We start from the raw sequence: 22297 nt of genomic DNA, 5'->3' as shown, positions 1-22297 counted from the left end.
TAAAGTTACTCCCTTGAGAGCCACTTGCTGTCCCAACAGACTAGAGGAGAAGGAGTAAGAGGCAACGTTATATGTGTAAAGTTACACATAGATACAGATTTCTCTATGTGTAAAGTTACTCCCTTGAGAGACACTTGCTGTCTCAACGGACTAGAGGAGAAGGGGTAAGAGGCAGTGTTATACTGCTTCATCCAACATGTTCAAGCACCTTGTCACGATGTGAATAGCATCCAACAGACTTGTGTGGTTGAGAGTGAACTCTCCAAACCTCCCTCAGCCCCAAGTTAAGAAATTCAGCAGTCATTTTATTTAAAATAAAAAAAATCAGTATACAGTTGAACATAAGCCCAGTGTTTAGAACCAACCCCTCTCACAGGTCCAGGTTCGATGGTTTACAGACTATTAGACACCAAAGGAATCAGTAGCATAAAGAAACCATTCTCATTTCCCAAAAAATTAACATCTCTGAGACAGCAGCATCCGTGATCAGTTTGTTTTCCATTAGACTTGCTCTAAGAACCAAGAGTTTTCCACATCATTTTGGAGGCAAATCTTATCTTTATCGTAGTAATTGCTCTGTTTGCTTTATCACACAGGGCAAGGGTCTCTAAGAAGCCTCACAGCACTGATAAAACAACCCTAAAAGAGCCCTCTGGCAATTCTTCCTTCTAGAATACCAGAAATGTTTGGAGAGTTGTTGAGTTGAAACTAAAAGACGAAGGGAAGCCCCAATTCACACAATTTGGCAAAAAGATGATCCATGGATTAGATATTCCAATGGCTGCAGGAAGCACACAGAGGCTTCCCCATCCTCCCTCGAAGGATCCAGCGGTGCTGAAGGAGGGATGTGTATCCATACCCTCATTCCCCCTTTGGTTGTTGCACTCTTCACATCGCTGCTGCTTCCTTCCTTCCCTCCTCAAGTCCTCCAAAGCACAGAGCAGCCTCAGTGGGGTAACAGCAGCTTGGCAGAAGCAGGAAAAGTCCAGGCAGCAAAAGATTTCATTTATTACAATAAACATGGTCTAAGGCTCCACATGATTCTTACAAATAAACCCAGGAAGAACTATGGAAACAAACTGGCTTCGCTACATGTAGGTCAGGATCAGGCATTCTCAGATCTTCTCAACCATACAAAATACTCTTCCCCTCTCACTCCCATCATGGGGATGGGAAGGCAGTTCACTCTTTAAGATCAGCAATGTCCCTGTTGGGTGCCCTTCCACATTCAGTGACAATACCTCTGGCATCCTTCAGGGCAGATCAGTTTTAAGAACCCCCCCGTGAAGAAGGAGCAGAAAGGGAGAGGGGGCAGTAATTCAGTCTCTGCAATGAGCATCTGAAAGTCATTGACACGACGACTTGTGTTGACTCCATCACTTTAATGGTTGTTCTTGGCTGCCTCTTTAGCTGCAATAATCAGAGGAGTGAGGCTAGAGAGAGGCTTGGCAATTTTCAGGAACTGGTGCTAGGAGGAAGAATAAAGAGAAAGGGTTAAATTTGACCCAGAAGTCTTGTGGCTATTCAAAGTATTGGCACCTTGATCATGGAGTCAATCAGCTTACTCTAATCTCTGAACAGGAAAAACCAAAAGGTCTTGTAACCACCACGACATTTTGGGGCTTGCCTGAAGTGATGGGCAGATTTGCACCCAACACATGCTAAATTCTCCAATGTTTGGACATGTTCAAGACCAACCAAAACCCAGAGAATTCCCCTAGGGAATTATAAAGTCTTGCAAAAATCTATCTATTTCCCTCAGTGACATGGTTTAGTGGTGGTCTTGGTAGTCCCGGGGTAAATGTTGGACTTGATGATCTTAAAGGTCTTTTCCAACCTGGTTGATTCTATGATTCTATAGTGAAATCCAGTGTAGAACAAAGGTGTACTAAAAACAACCTGTTGGTTTCAAACACAAAGCACAGGGCTTCCTGCAGGAATCACCTCTCATTTCTCTGTTCCCTGTTATCACAGGTCTGGTCAAAGCATTGCCTTGGCCTTCTATGGATATCAGAATCCCAGACTGGTTTGTGCTGGAATTTTGGAGAGCAGCACAGAGCTTGCAGCACAGAACCATTCTGTCTCCTACACAAGGTGCTCTGTTAAGTAAAACCATATTGATCATCACAACAGCTCTCAGATGAGAGCGAAGGCATGGAGGCCAAGCCCACAAGCTCTTCTGAGAACAAAAAGCACCTCTATCCCACAGGACTTCTGAGCATCAAGAGGGAACAATCATCCAAGGCAACATGCTTCAAAGATGAAGGGGAAAAAATAACATCAGAGACTACAAAGTAGTTAAACCCAGGCAGAAATGTTACGGTTGAAGTGTTCTGCTCCAAGGAACAGAACATTACTGCTCTCTGATATTTTGGGGCTGGGAAGTCCAGTAGAAAAAGTCATCTTTCAACTACTGCCATTCTGCAAGTGATTAATGGTTCCTTACAGCCTCAAAAGGCAGCAACACACCCAAAACTGAATCCACCAAACTAGCTGAAGGGAAGGAAAACAAAAATGGGAACTGTCTCACAGTTGAGGTCTGGGTGTCCCTGAGCACAGATTCGTTTTACAAAGAGCTACATTTTCCACCCCAGAGCAAATTTGACAGAAAGAACACATGAACCACTCCTCACATCCATGTCAGTAAGAAGCCTGGCAGCTTGGCCCTCCCCTTTCACCAGGAGATCGGACTAAAGACACCAGGTTTTCAGTGGAATAACTGATGACAGGATGATGGGACATGGGCACAGGTTGCCCAGAGAAGCTGTGGCTGCCCCATCCCTGGCAGTGTTCAAGGCCAGGTTGGACACAGGGGCTTGGAGCAACCTGCTCTAGTGGAAGGTGTCCCTGCCCGTGGCAGGGGGCTGGAGCTGGATGAACTTTAAGGTCCCTTCCAACACAAACCAGTCTGGGATTAAGATATCTCACAGGCTTTGTTCCATCACCTCTTTATGAAGTGGTATCTGGCAAAATGTGGTAACACCAAACTGCCCCAGTTAATGCAAGCTATGAATAATCCAAAGAGCTTCAGGATCCCTCCACCAGGAGAGAGACAACCAGAGCATCTGATAGCTAGAAGCCCTCCTGCTGTGCAAATCAGAACAAGCACGGTGAGATCATGACAACACATACAGATGTCATGGCAGCTGCATGAAGCAGCCACAGGATTTCAGGGGCTCAGCATCTGGCAGGCCTGGGGCGCAGCTGTTACTGCAGGTTGGTTACAGAACACACTGCACAGTTGCTGCAAGTAGCAAGAACAGCACAAAAAGGGAGTAATCTGTTAACACTTTGTTATAGATTTAGGTTTGGGGTTGGTTGTTTGGTGGGTGTTTTCCTGGCAGGTTTCCTTACCTGTGGCTGATGCACAATTTCAGAACCTAAGCAAGATCTTGCCATAACCCTGGCCTCCCTCAGGTGTTCCTGACCATGGCAGGGAGGTTGGAACTAGATGATCTTAAGGCTCTTTCCAAGCCAAACCATTCTGTGATTGCAGGATTACAGTGATTCCTGTTCCCCATCACCTACCTGCAGCAGCTCTTTGGCAGAACCTCTCTTTTCCACATCCATTTCAAGACAACGATTTAAGAAGTCTCTGAAGATGGGTGAAAGCTTCTCTGGGTTCTGCAGTTCTGGAGTCCCATTAGTGGCAATGAGATACAGGGCCTAAAGCAAAAACAAGCACCAAAGAAACAGGAGGTTATGACGGTCAGATTCCATCTCTGGATTAGAAACACCCATTTCTCCTCTGCCTCTGTTCAGTGGGAAGGAAGAAAATCCCACCTTATCAGGGTGACTAATCAATGCTTAATTTTCAGCAAACAGAATAGCTGCCAGCCCTATTTTAACATGGATGGGATCCAATCCTTTATTGTTTTACCCTCCTAATCTGGGTTTGGATCCTGCAGTCCTCTCAAGGGATTAGGAGGACAAAAACAACATTCCAGACTGTGTTTATATAGGGAAGTTAACTGGCATGACTCTACCAAGTGCTAGACTTCTGCAATAACTATATCCTCACGGGAAGGTGCCCCTGAATAAATAGGGTTTTTTTCTCTTAGTACTTTGCCTGAGTGCACAAGGCCTAAAAATTCACTATGATGAAGATGCAGTTGGCTCCTTACAATAGACATCTAGCAAACTCTCAAGCAGCTTTGAACATCCTCCAGAAACAAGTCGTTTTGCTACTGTTTGGGGTTGAAGCATTCACACACACCCCCCCCTCCTCTGAGAACGAAGGGACTCAGAATTTCATCCAGTTCTGGATTTCATGCAAGAAATTTCCTGGATGGATTTTCAAAGAGAACGGAAATCAGTCACAGCCCCTTTGAGCACATCACTCAGCACATCCCATGGGATCAGGCTGATAGCCTGGGAATTGGCACAAGTTGAGTTAAACGAGGCCAAAGTACTGTTACTCAGCCACCTTCCTTTAACTCAACAGCCAGTTGCCTTCCTTTCACTCTTTGCTGCTGCTCTTCTCACCACAAAATCACTTCCAGAGCAAGAGATGGAGACAAAAGTTAAACAGAATCTTTCTAGATCCCCTCATCCTGTGTAGCTGATGCAGAAGCCATAAACCTGGCTTATATTAAGAGCAGTTCCATCCCTACAAACTGACAGCATTTCCCCTTTCATTAAAAACCAAACTAAAGGGAAAGACATCAGGAGGCTTAAGCCCTGCCAAAGGTGTATTAATCTTGTAGCTTTATTTGGGACATGCAAGGAGGAACAATCAGCAGGAAGAAAAAGCTCCATTTATAGAATAGTAATGTCACATTCCTGAACTTAAGGACAACTCTTCCCTACTGAGAGTGCACAAGGATTCAAGAAGTCAGCTGCTTCGGTGCCATCAGGTACTCATTCTGCCTCTATCAGCATCTCCAGAAAGGGGGAAATGATGAGTGTGCATGATCTAACTCATCAGAGCTGACGAGAGGGTCTGCACAGGAAGAACCCACATCTCTGCTACCCAGAGCAAACTATGGCTTAAGACTAAAACTATCTCAATCTTCTCACTATGGCAACTAAGGAGACACAGGGCTGGAGGAGTCACTTGCCTCCTTTCAGCCTTAGCTTTACCAGCAGACTTAGCAAAGACCTGAGGGCAAAAGACACTTGCTTACTCTTAGGGGGTTCTCATTGAGGTATGGGGGTTCTCCTTCGATCATCTCAATGGCCATTATCCCCAGTGACCAGATATCCACTTTGGGCCCATACGCTTTCCGTGTCACCACTTCAGGTGCCATCCAGTATGGGGTCCCCACCATGGTGCTGCGTTTGCTCTGCTCAGGAGTGATTTGGGCACAGAACCCGAAGTCAGCTGGAAAATAAAGAGGGGGGGAAAAGAAACAGATACAAAAATCAGCAAGTCAGTCCAAAACAATGCTTACAGATGCTAGTAGTATGTCTTACCCTGCTGCAGCTGTGAAAGGAGGGGTGGTTTTGTGAAGGGCCTGGAGCACAAGTGTGATGAGGAACGGCTGAGGGACCTGGGGGAGTTTAGTCTGGAGAAGAGAAGGCTCAGGGGGGACCTTCTCGCTCTCTGCAACTGCCTGACAGGAGGATGGAGCCAGGAGGGGGCTGGTCTCTGCTCCCAAGGAACAAGGGATGGGACAAGAGGAAACGGCCTCAAGCTGCACCAGGGCAGGTTTAGATGGAGCTGAGGAACAATTCCTTGCCCAAAGGGTGCTCAGGCATTGGAACAGGCTGCCCAGGGCAGGGCTGGAGTCACCGGCCCTGCAAGTGTTCACACCCCGTGTAGCCGAGGCCTCAGTGCCATGGGTTAGTGGTGGCCTTGGCAGTGCTGGGGAGTGGTTGGACTGGATGATCTTAAAGGTCTCTTCCAACCCACTTGATTCTATGATTCTGATACAGAAAATGGTGTTGAGAGGCAGAGTTCTAAACCTGACTCAGTGAGGCCATGAGGATCACAGACTTGTCTATGTGGATGATGGGGATCGGTAAACAACCCTATATGGGTGCTGAGACACTTGACTGTGTTTGCAGCATCATGCAGCTCTAACACACTACGTAATATATGGTCTAAAGACTGTTTCTGGGTATGTTAAAATAGAAATTAATGTACAATCTGATCTAGATACACCCCACAACCCACATGCTGTATTGCCTGGTGATACTTGTCGATGGTTCCCCCAGGAAGCTGTGGGTGCCCCATCCCTGGCAGTGTTCAAGGCCAGGTTGGACACAGGGGCTTGGAGCAACCTGCTCTAGTGGAAGGTGTCCCTGCCCGTGGCAGGGGGTTGGAACTGGAGGAGCTTTAAGGTCCCTTCCAACCCAAACCACTCTAGGATTCTATGATGTTTCTAGTCCCAGAGATATTACTTCCCCAGTAGATGCATCATCCCTCGAACAGGATTTGCTTTACAGAGCAAACAGTGCTCAGAATAAATTTAAAGTACCTAAATTTATACTGATTATTTTCTTTGAATAGACAGAAAGATGAGGAGCCTTCACACAGAGATTGCTGGGTCCTATGTCCTGCTTGTATTTGACTTTCTAAAAGAAAACTCATTCTGTTCTAGTGAGCCCAGCAGAATGAACACAGTGAGATGCACTGCCCATCCTGACCCCCTGTGGCACCATGGCTCTAATTTTAGGCAGGATGATGAAGATTATCCTGATCCCTCACTGAGGTTTCATCAAGGGTAACAACCAGAAAAGGTCCATATGGTTCATAAACAGAGGAAATGTCCAGCAGAGCCAGTAAGCAGCTCAGGTCCAGAAGGTTTCTGCATCATATCCACAGGGACTTCAGTTCTCTAAACTACAGCCCAGTACCTGCAGACTGTGCTCAAAGGAGTTACTCCATAAGGACAGAGCACTTTGGCCCTGATCAGCTATTCATTGCTAACACTCCAGAGATCTGACTGTACCAAAGTACAGCTTTAGTCTAAAAAGCAATTATGTGCAAAAAAAATCCCCCACCTTCTTACTCAGCATATCTGCACTGTGTGAATTTTGAGTCATATCTGCTGTCAGTGCTGACAAAAATAGATGTATTTATGCTTGTTGGGTGCCAGCCAACAGCACTGAGAGGAGGAGAAAAGGAGCACAGTTCTGTTGAAGCTAGAGGTGGAAGATAATCATTCACTGGTTTCCAGTGAATGTCTCTGCATAGGCAATGATAAGAACAACAGCCACCTTAGCACCCGAGGGACAGAACGGTCTCAAGGTCTTCATGACTGGTGGATAACAGGAGGAATCTGGGTTGGAGTTGAAAGATGAAATATATTCTAGTTACACAGTTTTCAATTCACCCCTTTTCTAGACTGGAGTAGCATTAAAATACTGTTATCTTAGTCCACAAAAATAGATGGCACAAAGATAAATGAGCCCCAAATCTCATTTTGAGTCTTGTATCCATTCACAAAGACTCATACTTACCAATCTCCATTAAAACCAATGCCACAAAATACCTACAGGAGCATCTCTATAGCCTCTTCACCACCACATCAAGCATCTCAAACACCCATCTCCCTAGTAGGCCTGTCTCAGAGCAGACAACAAGCCTCGGTTGACAACTCAAGTCATCACCAGCAATGTTCCCCACATACTTAGTTTGACAGAGCCATCCATTCCCAGCAGGATGTTGTCACTCTTGATGTCTCTGTGAATAACTTGGTTTGAATGGAGGAATTCCAGAGCTTGGAGACACTGAAAAAAACCCAAACCCAAACATCAAATCATTGAGAGATTCTTACTGTGCATGAAATCATTCACCAGTCACAATTAGCCAACTAATGGACTAACAACATGCATTTTGAGTAGCAAGGGCTTAGTGTCTTAGAGTCTTTCATACACTCAGTGTGTGCAGGGCTACAGAGAGATATCCCACTAGGATTAGCAGGTCATAGGAGGACTAGTTGGTCCCAAAAGACCTGAAGAACAGGCATAAGAGAATCCAAGAGGATTCCAAGCCCATTTTGCACTCTAGTCCTCCCTCTGTGGTGAAACATATTGGGCTTGCATTAGGATTATATGCTTCAACCTCCCAGATTAAATCCATCCTCTGAAAGAATGATGGATTACAGGAGCTGTCGCAATGACTGTTGCACTACAGGAGCTGGAGGCAGCTATTCCTGTGGATGCAGTGACAGGTCATGGAAAGCCTGTGTCCCCTTCCCAATCGTGGCTCCCTCCAAGCACAAGTGCTGCTTTACCTCTCGGCACACGGCTGCGATCTGTCCTTCGTCCATGCAGGTCTCAGTCACAACATCTGTCAGGGAGCCTCCTGCCAAGTACTCCATGACCACCCAGAGCTCTTCTCCTACAAGGTAACTGAAGAGCCAAAACCAGGTTGTAAAATCAGCAACTATGAGCATGCCACCATCTACCCAGCCAGAACACACTAGGTTTTAAAGCTGTCTTAAAAGCACAGAGAACCCATGAGGCTTGAGCAGCATATTTAACAGTACTGGGGCATTAGGTACTCGTGGTACTTTCTGTACGCAGGAGGATCTGATCACAACCAGAGCGCAGAAAGTCAAGGAGAGAGGTAATGGAAGAGCAGGCTACAAGTTTCCTGGCCACAAAATTGGGCTGGAGCAGCTCTGCTATGGGGACAGGCTGAAAGAGCTGGGCTGGGTCAGCCTGGAGAAGAGAAGGCTCCTTAAGGGGACACCTTAGAGCAGCTCCAGTGCCTAAAGGGGCTACAAGAAACCTGGAGAGGGGCTTTTCACAAGGGCAGGGAAGAACTTCTTCATAATGTCTAATCTCAATCTCCCCTGTGACAGTTTAAAGCCATTTCCCCTTGGCCTGTCCCTACAGGACAGGCAGAATGGGCTCCACCGCTCCTGCGTTCCTCCAGGTTGACCATGCTGTTAGCATGCTGGCATCTCTCCACAGCCAAAAGGGATGGAGCGAGCCAAGAACCACACTGTGAACCAAAGTTGTGCCATGAGCAGCCAAAGGCATGTGCCAAGACCCAGGCACCTTAATAATTGATTGAGTTGACATAACATGCAGGGACGTGGAACTAACAGCGGCTCGCTGCAAGCTGCTGCCAAGCAAATGTCGTTTCACAAGGCTGGGTGATGCTGTCTCAGGGATGTTTTCACTCTCTTGCCACAGCAGAGGCCAGTTTTAGTCACTGAGAGCCTGTCACTGTTGGCATGACTCAAAACCACCCTCTCAGCAGTTCTGGAGACAGGGCCAGGAAGCCCATACACCTACATGCTGCTCTCCACGCGCTGTCAGGCACAGCATGGTGTCGCACCTTGGCACCCACAATCAGCTTCCCAAACAAGGCTGGCAGTAAAAACAAGCTGATGAAAGTCTTTGAGGAAGGAGGAGGTGGTCTACAGCTTTCTCTCCATCCATCTGTAAGAGCAGATAGTGTCTGCTCCTGCAAGGTGTTCCTAGGCTTAGATGCCTTAGGAAGGCGTCCACCAAGCCCTTCCAATCACACACACCAGTCACTCATAGACCTTTCTTACTGATAAACTTCATGAAATATGGTTTTCTCCAGAAGTGCAAGATCATTCTTTATAGATTTCTGCACCAGCAACATGCCTCCAACATGAGTCAGCCTGGAAAGAAATCAGTGTTTTCTTGTTGCATGACTGTCATATACCTTCAGCTTTATTCCCTGACCTTCCAGCCCTAGTTGAGTTTGGGGTGACGGTAACAGTGGCTGCCACTTAAAGCAGAGGATTTTGGGAGTTTATTGGGTTAAAGAGAGTTCTTCAGGTAGGAAGAAACCAAAAAGCAGCAGCTTGCTTTGAGTGACACCGGGGATCTGCTGCCTGTGGTTAGAAGCAGGACTCTGAGGGCCTCCTTTATGCAGTAGAAACTGACACCTCCACAAAGTAACTCGGCCTAAAACGGCTGCTTGTCTGCACAGGAAAACTGGTGTCACTGTCTTCAGAGCCGGATGCTTCTAAATTCAGCTCCTCAGTACAGCTGAATTAGGCCATGTCACTATCTTAAATGTCACAGCATACCCTCATGCCACGCTGGCTGCTTACACTGCAGCAGAAAAGCTCTCTTAACCATAAGCAAGTGGGACAAGCAGGTGAGAGAATAAAGCACAGGAAACCCTGGCATAAGAGCAGGAGCTGAGGCAAAGAGAAGCAAGAGAGATGGTTTATGCCAATGACTCTCTTGCAGCCCCATTAGGGACTTAGAAGGGGAGACAATGCCAAGAACAGGTCCTACAGTGGTCAGCACATCCTTCCTTGTACTTCCTTCTGCAACAGCAATAGGCAGAAGCCAGTAAGAAACATTCAAATAGCAGCTTAATTCAGCACCCAGAAAGCAAACAGGCACAATAGACCAGGCAGGAAGGACCAAGCTCCCCAGCAATAGGATCCTGAAATGACATAACAGGCACAAGAACCCCCCTGTTTATCCTAGTTGCCACTCTGTCCAATTGCAACACTCAAAGAACAGCTAATCCCTCCGAAAAAGATTAGGGAGAGAAAGTGGAGGACAAAAGCAGCAGCTTTTGTTACTGGAAGTTTGAACAAGAGAGCAGAATGAGCAGCTACCCTACAGCTGGGATGTGCCAGCTAGACAAGGCAAGTGCATGTACTCAGACATGCTCTCTCTAATGGGAAGAGCATGTCTCTCAAACAGCTTTGCCAAAACAAAGCCTCTAATCAGGCAGGAGAAATAAACAGTTTCAGCTCAGATGCAATTTATTCTACTGCGCCCTGGGGAGACCCCCCCCTGCAGTCCTGATCCAGCTCTGGGGCAACAGCACAAGAGGGACGTGGAGCTGCTGGAGCGAGGCCAGAGGAGGCCCCGGAGCTGCTGCGAGGGCTGGAGCAGCTCTGCTCTGGAGCCAGGCTGAGAGAGCTGGGCTGGGGCAGCCTGGAGACAAGAAGGCTCCTGAAGGGGAGACCTTAGAGCAGCTCCAGTGCCTAAAGGGGCTCCAGGAAACCTGGAGAGGGGCTTTGGACAAGGGCCTGTAGGGACAGGCCAAGGGGAATGGCTTTAACCTGCCAGAGGGGAGATTGAGATGAGCTCTGAGGCAGAAGCTCTTCCCTGTGAGGGTGCTGAGGCGCTGGCACAGACTTTTCCCAGAGAAGCTGTGGCTGCCCCATCCCTGGCAGTGTTCAAGGCCAGGTTGGACACAGGGGCTTGGAGCAACCTGCTCTAGTGGAAGGTGTCCCTGCCTGTGGCAGGGGCTTGGAGCTGGATGAGCTTTAAGGTCCCTTCAACCCAAACCAGTCTGAATGCTGTGCTGGAGACTGATGCAAACGTTTTGACATAGTTTTTAGTGGAACCAGACCTTAGATCCTAGGAACTAGGATTTGAGGTCTCATGAGCTCCAAAACTCAAACCATTCTGTGATTCCATAATTCTTAACTCTTCTTTACCACTTGTTTCATTTTACACAGGTTATATCCTTCTTCCCTCTGAAAGAAGACAGCCTCTGCCCAGCATCACTACCCTGCACACACACCCTTCCACAGAATTTCAGGAACAGACTTTCTGTCCCCCCAACAAAGCCTCTCTTTACAGCTATGTACAGCAAACAGCACCAGATAAACTCAGCATCACAACTGCTGCTGCAGTACACAAGAAATACTTTTTTTGGCTAAGACATTAAAAGCCTGTTACAGAAATCTGTTGAAAGCAAGCGCTGATAAGATTTTGATCTACATGCAGAGCAAGCAAATGTGCAAATACTCTCTCAGATTCCCAGAAGAGATTCTAGGCCACATCCCTCCATTACATCTTCAAAAAGAAAGAGCTGCCAAGCTTGTAGCTCACCCTATCCAGGCACTCTTTACCCTACAATGAGCAAACTTGTAGTTCATCAGGACTGAAAATCATGCTGCAGCCTGACTGGAATTAGCTATATCTGTAACGTAAGGTGAATGGCACAGGCTTGACACAGTGCACTGTGTTGCTAATGGCTTTAACCTGACAGAGGGGAGACTGAGATGAGATCTCAGGCAGAAGTTCTTCCCTGTGAGAGAGGCGATGCCCTGGCACAGGTTGTCCAGAGAAGCATTTTGCTGATGCTTTTGCTGCCAGCATCTCTAAAGAGAGCCTAAATACTCCATGAGCACTGATTCAGATACCTGTTTCTCCTAGGACACGGAGAGAGACCACCAAGCCACCCAGACCCCAGCACTGCCACGTGCATTAAGCAATGCAAGGTTGTCATACAGCTGCCTGAAGTTGAGACAGCATCGCTCAGGACAGTGAGAAGGAAGTGTGTGCCAGAGTCCCTTTGTGAACACTTCAAACCATGACATACCTGTCCAAGTAGTTGACAATGTTGGGGTTTTTGTTTTCCCTCATCACAAGGATTTCATTAATAATCAGTTCTTTTTTGGGCTGCTGCTGCAAATTCATCTGTTTGATTGCAACCTGCAGTGAAGAAACACCAAGTAAAGCATCATTACAGGAGTCCCCTCGAAACCTGCCTCTACCAGTGGTGATTATTTTAGTCCCACATCAACATGAACTGGGAAAACACTTCTTCCATCATGGCTCCTCAACCATTTAGTAACTCTGTGAGTTCCTGCAGCCAGTCCATTTCCACACATGCAGGAAGATATTTAAAGCCAAAAGGATGAGGGGAGTTACAACTTTCATACTGGACCTCTACGTCACATTTGGATGGCCATCTCCATCTACAGCTTCTTGGTAACAAGGGAGAGATCTGCTATTCTAATATGGACTGACATGTCAGAAACTTCTTATTTCTTAAAGGATTCCTATTAATTTTAGTTTGGATTGGATATTTCTGGAAGTTTTTTGGTGTTTTTCCTGCCTCCATACAAGTTCTGCTTCTAGACTCCTACAGCAGGGCAGCCACGCATGGAGGGTGTAAATAACACCAGGCTGAGTTAGTATTTTGAGTACCAGTAGCTTAGCACTTTGAGGTGGTAATTCTGTTTCTTTCTCTCACAGCAAGACCTGGGGGAAAGAAGCACCAGTGGTTAGATAAAAGGCTGAAAAGAACTGAATTAGATTCACCTTCATTCCCACTCATAACTGAAGGGCAATAGGGATGGATTTGTCAATTATAGCCCTTTGGCTTAGTAGCTTTCTGCCTGCTTCAGGGTATCTACTCTGCACGTACAGATGCAGAAAGCAGGAGGGTTTTAACAGCATGTTTTAACTCTTGTGTTCCACTCTGTCATGAGAGCACCTGGCTCTCATCAACCTTCAAATCAATAAGACTACTCAGCACAGCAGGAGGCAGAAGAGGAGAGGGAAGGCATTGGATGCAGACAAAGGAAGACCAGAGCAATATTAAGGGAGCTTCAGAGAGGCTCCTGTACTTCCTCACTCCCATTCAGAGGTAGTCACTGAAAGGCTCCAGAAAGAAAGCAGAAAACCATCAAAGGAGTTTCTCCTCTTCCTGTAAAATTCCTCATTGCTTCCAACTAACTGCAATGTTCCTTCCTCAGGGGCTGCAATTAAACTGCCTGGATTCTTCAGGAACTGGAAAAGGGGGTGAAGGAGCTTCCGCAAAAGCACAGTTATGACATTTACTGGTGCATGACCCTGATGTACAAATGCAAAGCAGAAACGCTTGCTGCAGACTTCCATAAATATATCTGGAATAATGCATACACTTTCCTCTCTAAAAGTCCTCCACCTAGCATTAATGATTTCCACAGATGCTGCATATCCCTCACTACTCGTTTATTATGCATGCATCCAACACGCAGGGCACTTTTCAATATGCAGAAGGGGCAGAAAACCACAGAAAGACATTCCTTGTCTCTCAACTCAAGGGCAGAAAGCAAGTGGGCAAAAGGTGGGAGAGGAACTATTTCTATGCAAGTCAACTACTGTAAGTGTAGGAAGCAAAGGAGCAGAGAGCATGTAAAGAGTTTAAATGGGGACAGGCAGGAATCTTGGGGATGAAGAGAGGAACTACCCAGTCTGAACATTTGCTTCTGGCCTTCGTGATCACAGAAAGCTTCTTTACAAATAAGAAATTATTCAGGAACCAACACTTGGGAAATCATGCTTTTCCAGTTCTCTGCTTCATAAATACTTCATTAAATACAAGATGCTATGAAGCCCTGACAGACCATCTTTATTTTGTAGCACCAACTTGAACTGTTAGCACACAATCCAAACTCCACTGCTGTGGTATCCTGGCAGCACTTACCTCCTGTCCTGTAGCTACATCCATTGCTGTGTAAACTGTACCTGAGGCTCTAAATAAGAGAGAAAAGAAAAAAAACCAAACACTTATTAGTGCCTCATAGCAAGACTGAGAGCCTAAAACATGCCCCTTCCCACTTGTCTCTTTGAAGTGCTCTCAGTCCCATTCCTTTTCATGCAATAATTCCAATGGTAAATATCAGCTGAAACAGTTCTGAGCCAAGGCTGCTGCTGGAGCAGAAGCCAAAGAATTTATGGGGAACAAAGCTCCTAATAAGGGCCACTGTGGTCACCCAAACCTTTGCTGCTAAACCAGCAGCTTAGCACAGCTTGTAGGACCATGAGTTGATCCCGTTTAAGCTGGCATGGCCCCGGCTTCCAGACTGCCCAACGTGATTACAGAGCAGCCAGGATCAGCTAAAGCAAACAAAATGTGGCATTTGTAGTGAGGGAAACAGGAGTTTGAGCCTCAGCACAGGAAGCTGACAGCAGATCTCAGTGATCTGCACTGATTTGCCTTACTACAGCCTCTCCTACAACCGCTGCGTTGCCCCTACCCTGCTAAGAGGGGCATGAGACCCATGGTCCAGGAGAGTTGACTCAGAAGCTCATCTTGCACGCTGAAAATAAGCAGTTCCTTCCCTGCCTGCAGCTATATTTAGCAACCTGATCATCTAATGACATATTTTCTTCTATTAAAACACAATCACACACACAAAAAAAAACCCCAAACAGTCCCTGTGACTCAAGACTTTGCCAGGAAAGGGAGAGGAGCTGTGGAACCCCCCAAAACAACCAAAACCAACCAACCAAAACCACAAAAGAAAGCAAAAAAGCCCCAGTCAAACAAAATAAACTCTTCAAAGCATCACCAACAGCTTTCACAGCAAACTAACTTAGCCTGGTTTCACTGCTTCCTTCTTAGTATAAGGAAAGGAATAGGAGAGAGGAGGAGCATGTACTAACCCTTGTCCAATCTTCTCAAAACATGTGTACTTCTTTTTTGGATCACCCACACTCACAATACTTCCTACAAAAGAAAATATGAGGATTTTATAAGGACTTTGTTGCACAGCTTTGAGAACCAACTGTACTTCAAGAGCAGCCCCAAGGCCACAATGGGCTCTGCTGATGTCATCAGGAATCCAAAGGCACATGAACACCAAGGAAGTTCTCAGTTATTTATACACACCTATCAGCTGCAGCATTTCCCTTCTCACAGGTATTTCCCTTCTTATGGGTATTTCCCTTCAGAAATGGTGTAACACTGACATTAAGCATGTTTAATCATCACTAGTAGCTACTTACTGCAAGCTCCCAGGCACATGATGGGGATCCACGGCCCTCATGGATGTAAAAACAATTATTTGCTGGAAACCTGCAACTTAAAGTCACTCCAGCTTCTCTTACAAATCTTGCAACCCAGTCTTAGAATCACAGAACCCCAGACTGGTTTGTGTTGGAAGGGACCTTAAAGCTCATCCAGTCCCAAGCCCCTGCCACGGGCAGGGACACCGTCCACTAGAGCAGGTTGCTCCAAGCCCCTGTGTCCAACCTGGCCTTGAACACTGCCAGGGATGGGGCAGCCACAGCTTCTCTGGGAAAAGTCTGTGCCAGCGCCTCAGCACCCTCACAGGGAAGAGCTTCTGCCTCAGAGCTCATCTCAATCTCCCCTCTGGCAGGTTAAAGCCATTCCCCTTGGCCTGTCCCTCCAGGCCCTTGTCCAAAGCCCCTCTCCAGCTTTCCTGGAGCCCCTTTAGGCACTGGAGCTGCTCTAAGGTCTCCCCTTCAGGAGCCTTCTCTTCTCCAGGCTGAACCAGCCCAGCTCTCTCAGCTTGATGTGCCAGGGACCTGCAAATCACATGGTGAGTTGCCAAGGGGTGAATTGGAGAAGCTGAAAAGGAGCATCACTGCAACTCAACACTCCCTGCAAACATTAACTGATATTCACAACACCCCTGAGGCAGGCAGGAATCACACCCTTTTTAAGCTGAAGAAATCAGAGCCAACAACTCCCTAGAGCTCAGCTGGGAGCAAGTCTCCTCTCTCACAGCACCCGGGTGGCTAATAGGATCAAGGGATGCTGAGCTGCATCCGAGCTGCTGTTTGCAAGTCACTCAAGCTGCCAACATACGGTGCTGCTTTCCAAGGGATCTAGGGCTGAGCCTAACCAGATGTATATTGGCAAAGAAACTGCTCGTGGTCATTAGGCCAAGAAATGCAGTAGCAAGCAGAGTAAGAGCTGGCTATTTTCAGACACCACTGGAGAGCAGCCAAACCTACAGAGTTTAGGGCAGACAGAGGTAAAGGAAGGGAATATGGCCCATGTTTGGAAAGGAGAGAGGGAAGAGAAATCTGGCTGTATAAAACCCACTGTACAATTAGGGAAGCAATGCTGTCTGCACTGAGGACAAGAATTCCTGGGCAAATGTTCATAAACCCTCCATCAAAGCCTGACACAAACTGTAAGTACAGACTGTGAGACAGGGAAATGCTTCTCCAAGGCAGTGACAGGGCAGAATGCTGCAGTGACAAGAAGCAGTTGCTAGTCCTGCCCTGTTTAATGCTCTCATCCCTCAAACGGGGTAATGCTTCCTACCTTCCAAAAAGTCAGGCGAGGATTCAGCAATGCTTGTACCAATGCTGTGATAATGCTAAGAGGTGGAGATTTATCAGCTTCCTTTTAACCTCTGTACATCCTCAGTATGTGTAAATATATAGATGCTTTCAGATTTTAATCATTTTAGTCACATGTCAAACCAAAAGATGTAAAGGTTGCATGTCTGCACAAGTACAACTCCACTGCCCTCAGTGAAAAAACATCAGTTCACAACAGGATTAAAACCTCATTGCATGTTTCTGACCAGCCCATACCTAGAAGCTGACACCTACCAGCAGCCACTGAACTTCACACACATATGTATACCTACAGTGAAATCCCTCAATGCTGAAGAATCATCAGTCCAGCACTGAACACCAGTTGCTGGAACAAGGAAGGTGTCACAAAGTGCATCTGCCTCCTAACACTCCTAAGAGCAGCACTTGCACTTCTCTACCTTACAGAAGTGAGTGTGTTTGTATTAGAATTGCACTTTTGCTCCTGCCACAGTCCCTGCTTGCCCTACCTGGTCACAAAAATGGCTTGAATCCTTAATGGTACATAGGTCCTGCTCGTGAATCCACTTTTGAAACACTGGGTGTGAGTTTTCCAGTAATCCCAGTTAACATGCCATCAATTCAATTGAAGCTTTATTTAGAGGAATGAGGTACTCAGATGCCATTTTACTTTTAAGTTATACCCTCAGATTAAATTCTCCTTCATGGAGCTATTAGTCTTTCCTTCATTAAATACTGACCTTCAGGGATATACCCTCAACCGAGGAGATCAGCCCAACCATAGAGGTGCTAACACAATTTACATCAACTGACAAGCAAGGCATGGCTGTAATTAATATAGGATTAGTAGTTCAAAGACTTAGAAATGCTCTACCCTAATAGAAACTGGCCCAGGCTAAGGATAGCAATCAACTGCACAGAAGAGCTGGTTCAGCTGTTGGATATGCTACAGCATAACCCCAAAACACCAGGCAGCACTTGAACTGGAGGCAGAGACTGTTAAAGACACTAAGACAGAGAAACACAATGGATTTGTCTTAAAAACAACCACTAATTTGGGTGTCCACACAATGTTAAGGCACTTCAAAATAACCAAGTCCCTTTACACCATGGTACTGTGGCAGGTGAACATGGGGATGCATTTTCTCTCCATCTTTTAGATGCTTTATGTCTAACACTGCAATATCCACGCTCCAGAGCTGCAGAATATCAAGATGTGGAACAATCTCAGACCTCACAGTTAAGTAGATGTCACTTATTCAGGGCTTGTTTTTCAGAGCCTGAGGAGCTGTAAGTCCCTGGGGACTTCAGTTGGCATCACAGGTGCTCATCTTACATTTATGCTCCCTCCTTAACATCTGCCCCCAGTTTTGGCAAGCAGTCACAACGCAATGTCATCAGTAAGGGATCTCAAAATGAGACTGTCAAAACATTGCAGCTTATTAAAGTTCTGAGAAACCAACACAGCAGGACCTGGAATTTAAAGAAAAGGAACATACTTAATTTTTCCAAGATCTCTTCATCTGACATTTTTGGCTTTTTCTTTTGTTTCTCCATGTTCCTGACCAGCATGTCGGGCGCCGCAGTGCTGTTTTCCGAGGGAGAAGAAATAGGAGAGGTGGCCACATCTCTGGTAGGAGGAGGCAGAGGGTCTATCACAGAGCGGGTGTAGATCTAATTTTGTTGAGAGAAACATGTCAGATGAAGATTTGAACACTTCTGTTCACATTGTTCTTGTTCTTGATGCTCAGGGCTGCATTTTTATAGCTACTTTATTAAGAACTAAGCAAGGACTCTCTTGTCTCCCCCAAATAGCTGACAATACAAAGGTGCTGAGCCAGAAGGAATGGCTCAAACCTCCTCCCTCCTGCTCCCAACAAAGGCTCAGCATCATGCCATGAAGCATGGATGAGGGATCACAGTCAGGACACATCTCTGACTGCAGTGGTAGGGGCTGAACGAAGTATTTCTGCTCACAGATTTTGTGTGTTCAGGTCGCGGAGCTATCACAGGGGGTGGAGCTGCATCATCTTCATCATCTTCATCTTCAGACACTGAGGGCACTGCAGGGGTCTCGGAGACAGCCTTCACATTCTGCATGTGGTCACACAAACAGCAAGAATGAAAGAGAAATCTTTAACTGTTTGAATTTGCACTAAAATCTTCATGTTCTCTAAAACTTGGGAGGTTGAGTTATCATCAGCTTTGGGATTGTGACTGAGAGCTAAGTAAGGAGAGATTTTGGAAGCAGAATCTGGTAAAATTTTTTCAAATCCCTTTTAAAATTGCTTTCTACAAGAAAATTTTATTAAAAACATGAAAAATTGTGTTATTTAAGTTTTATAAGTGGTTTAAAAGATTATTTGGATTTTTTTTGCAATGCTGTGATTAGAAATTAAAGTCACTTTTAACCTTCTAAATTTGAAGCTGGATTTGAAGTTCATGGCATTTTTACACTATAAACATCTCAAAATATATTTGGTGAGATCCTCAACCCACTAGACTAGTTCTGCTTGTGCATCACCAGTTCCTTAAGAGTGGCAGGGGAAAAAAGTGTTAAAAGGAAGTTCTCTCTGAAAGAGGGGGAAAACAACGTAGTATTTCACTGAACCTAAAATGCTTGAAGTCACCAGCACCCTGATATATAATTGCTAAAGGGCTCCTAATATAACACAAAAGCTTTGCCTGTTAAAAGCAACAAGAAGAACAACATACGTAGTGGGAATTTCCTGAATATCAGAGAATGGTTTGTGTTGGAAGGGACCCTAAAGCTCATTCAGTTCTAAAACCCTGCCACGTGCAGGGATACCTTCCACTAGAGTATCCCCAAAACTAAAGGTTACCCAGTGTCTTCCAAAACCATGAGGCTATCTCAGCAGATAACTACTGCTTTTTTCAGGATTTACTTTAAAATCCAACAGCCTCAGCTATTCTAAACTCCTGAGGATTGATGTACAATGACATGTAATAAGGAACAGCAGCAGAAACTCTCCTTTTCCATTCACAGAGAGCCCTAAACGGTCAGATCTCAAGACACTGCCTCCAGAAGGGAGCAGAACAAGTCAACTCCAGATAATGACATGGCAGTGAGAAAACAAGAGTTGAGGGAATTGTGGGAGTTTATGATTCATCTTAAACTGAAAGTTTGGTTTCTTCCACCTCACATCCACATAGAGAAGTGTATTGCAGCTAACGAAGCAAACAGGAGTGGTGCCTGCCCTGGTACGGACAGAGTAAAGGTCGAGCAGAGAGGAGGAGAACCTTTTATTTCCTGTTCTGCTGGAGATTAGTTTGGTTAATCAACAGTAACCAACATTAGTTATGGTCATTCAGACCTTGTGGGTTAGTAATTAATTGGTTTTTATATCAGAGATGTTTACAGAGAAATAGAAAACCTGATGCAGAGCGGCTGTCAAATTCTAGCTACAGGAACAGATTGACTTCTATGAAACAGAACTATTTCTACTCATTAATTCCCTAATTTCTTTTCACTATTCACTAATAAAAGCTACTCCTGCGTACTTGGTTCTCCCCCAGTTGTTAAAAAAGGCAAAAGGAGCATGCCTGGCTTTATAAACATGTACTCACTATACAAATGTACATAGTTCAGATTTTAAAACACTAAGCAAACTAGAAGCTTACATGTAGTTAACTACTTTATGTAAGTATTTAAATCCCCAAACCCAAGACAGAATGTGAATATGAGGCTTACCAATGTATTTGATGAATTGTAATCCTCTGTTGATTTATCTGAAAGAGAAGGTAAAGCATTATGAGTTGTAAGCGCAGTAGCACTGGGGAGAGGAGAAAAGGACAAGCTCCCTTTGGGAGGAGCAGGAAAAAAGGCTGCTCCCAAACCTTGGCATAACCTTCAGCTCCCAGAACAAGCTGACACCTGGCAGATATGGGAACAGAGGGTAAAAAATATGAGAATAGAGGGAAAAAAACTCTGTAGATGAATGCAGGAGCCCCAAATCCCTGCTGCAGGAGGGTGTAACTTCCCAGAGCAACACCTGAGTGAATACTGTCTCTATCCATATATACAAAATCTTTCCAATGGGCTAAACCATCAGCAGAGGCACTGCAGCTAGCCTGAGACCTGAAAGATGTTCACTCTCAGCCACCTTAACTTCCTGGAATAGCGTCAGGGGACCCCATGCATCAACTCTGCATTTCTTGTTTGACTCTCCAGGCACATATGGGGAAGACTTGTGCTTTTATCCCTGCCTGGAGCCTTCCTAATTAATATCAGTTCTGGTGACATGGCTCTATCCTCTTCAAAGAGCTGAAGCAGGGCTTAATACAAAGGGAATGAGTTACAGTTGAAAGAGAAAAGGAGTGCTGGTTGGAGATGTTCTCCAGTGGGCAGGTAATCCATACAGAGGAGGCACAAAACCTTGGCAGCTTTGATTTTTAGAGGAATCCAGCCAGCAGTAAACAAGAACCGAGAAGCTGAAGGGTATTCCTCAATCATGGCACATGGGAGCAAAGAGACCCTCACCCTAAGCACACATGAAGCAACATCCACACTCAACACTGTGAAAGTGGAACTGGTACAAAAAGCAGCTGCCTGTTTCTCCAGGGATCACTGGGAACTCAATGCCACCACCCTGGGATGTGCATTCCAGCTGGAAGCTTCAGAAATCCTATGGGGTTTGGGGACTTGGCCAGTTGGCTGATTCTTTTGCAGCTATGTCGGGCATCAGGATCAACAAAACAGCACGTTGAAGGAAGAGGGATGCTTGAGCAGCCAGAGAACCTCATTCACATCTTCCTTGATAAGACAGATGCACTTGATTAAATGAAGGAAACCCCACATGTAGTGACTAATGGAAAGGTGGACAAAGCAGCCATGAGACAATGGCCGTGTACCTGTGAAACTCATGTACTTCTGGCTGTTGGAGATCTTCTTGGAGTTGTAAAACTCCAACACATCCAGCACTGCCTGGGGGTTCTTCTTCTGCTCCGACTTGGTGATGTTGGAAGTCTGCAGTAAACGTGCCCATTGCTCTGGCATTCCCTGTGGGGAGATTGGTGGACCTTGTTAGCTCATAGTGACCAACATGGTTCACAGCACACAGATACCCACTGGAGTTCTACCACAGCTACACTGTGCTGTGAGGAAACAGGGAGGAGGAGAAGGAGAGGAGAAAGAAGGAGAGGAGAAAGAAGGAGAGGAGAAAGAAGGAGAGGAGAAAGAAGGAGAGGAGAAAGAAGGAGAGGAGAAAGAAGGAGAGGAGAAAGAAGGAGAGGAGAAAGAAGGAGAGGAGAAAGAAGGAGAGGAGAAAGAAGGAGAGGAGAAAGAAGGAGAGTTACAAGTCACACATTCCTTACGTGGACATGCAAACACTACTCTGCTTACAGGGCTCTGTGCAAGTCCCAGGTCCTTTGAAGACCAAAACTCAAAACCCAGAAAGGAGCAGACCCAAATGCTGCAGTTCAGGAAGAGCATCAAGCCCCAAAAAAGCCCAAACCTTTATGCACATACTAAATACACCTACCCACATATATCCAAGAAAGTCTACAGAACATGCACCTAGGACACGCAACATTCATTTGGGTCTTCTTGTAGCAC

At 45.8% G+C, this 22297-nt stretch overlaps 1 protein-coding gene across 9 annotated transcripts in view; it reads right to left on the bottom strand.

Annotated features, from left to right (window-relative positions):
- Positions 1–284: 284 nt before the first annotated feature.
- Positions 285–22297, bottom strand: part of PAK1 (p21 (RAC1) activated kinase 1) — a 69449-nt gene continuing 47436 nt past the window's right edge. For all 9 annotated transcript variants that reach the window (XM_030477263.1, XM_030477268.1, XM_030477267.1 and 6 more), the window contains 12 exons: positions 21595–21742; positions 20435–20472; positions 18700–18816; positions 18222–18396; positions 15073–15136; positions 14111–14159; positions 12236–12348; positions 8184–8301; positions 7578–7677; positions 5127–5323; positions 3529–3666; positions 285–1468 (listed from right to left, as the gene is read on the bottom strand). In XM_030477263.1, the coding sequence (XP_030333123.1) occupies positions 1382–1468; positions 3529–3666; positions 5127–5323; positions 7578–7677; positions 8184–8301; positions 12236–12348; positions 14111–14159; positions 15073–15136; positions 18222–18396; positions 18700–18816; positions 20435–20472; positions 21595–21742 (1344 nt within the window). In that variant the 3' untranslated portion in view covers positions 285–1381. The remainder of the gene's footprint in view (positions 1469–3528; positions 3667–5126; positions 5324–7577; positions 7678–8183; positions 8302–12235; positions 12349–14110; positions 14160–15072; positions 15137–18221; positions 18397–18699; positions 18817–20434; positions 20473–21594; positions 21743–22297) is intronic.

The sequence above is a fragment of the Strigops habroptila genome, chromosome 2 (genome assembly GCF_004027225.2).
Source record: "Strigops habroptila isolate Jane chromosome 2, bStrHab1.2.pri, whole genome shotgun sequence".
NCBI lineage: Eukaryota > Metazoa > Chordata > Aves > Psittaciformes > Psittacidae > Strigops > Strigops habroptila.
Note: the sequence above shows the minus strand (reverse complement) of the source record. Positions and strands in the feature narration are given on the sequence as shown.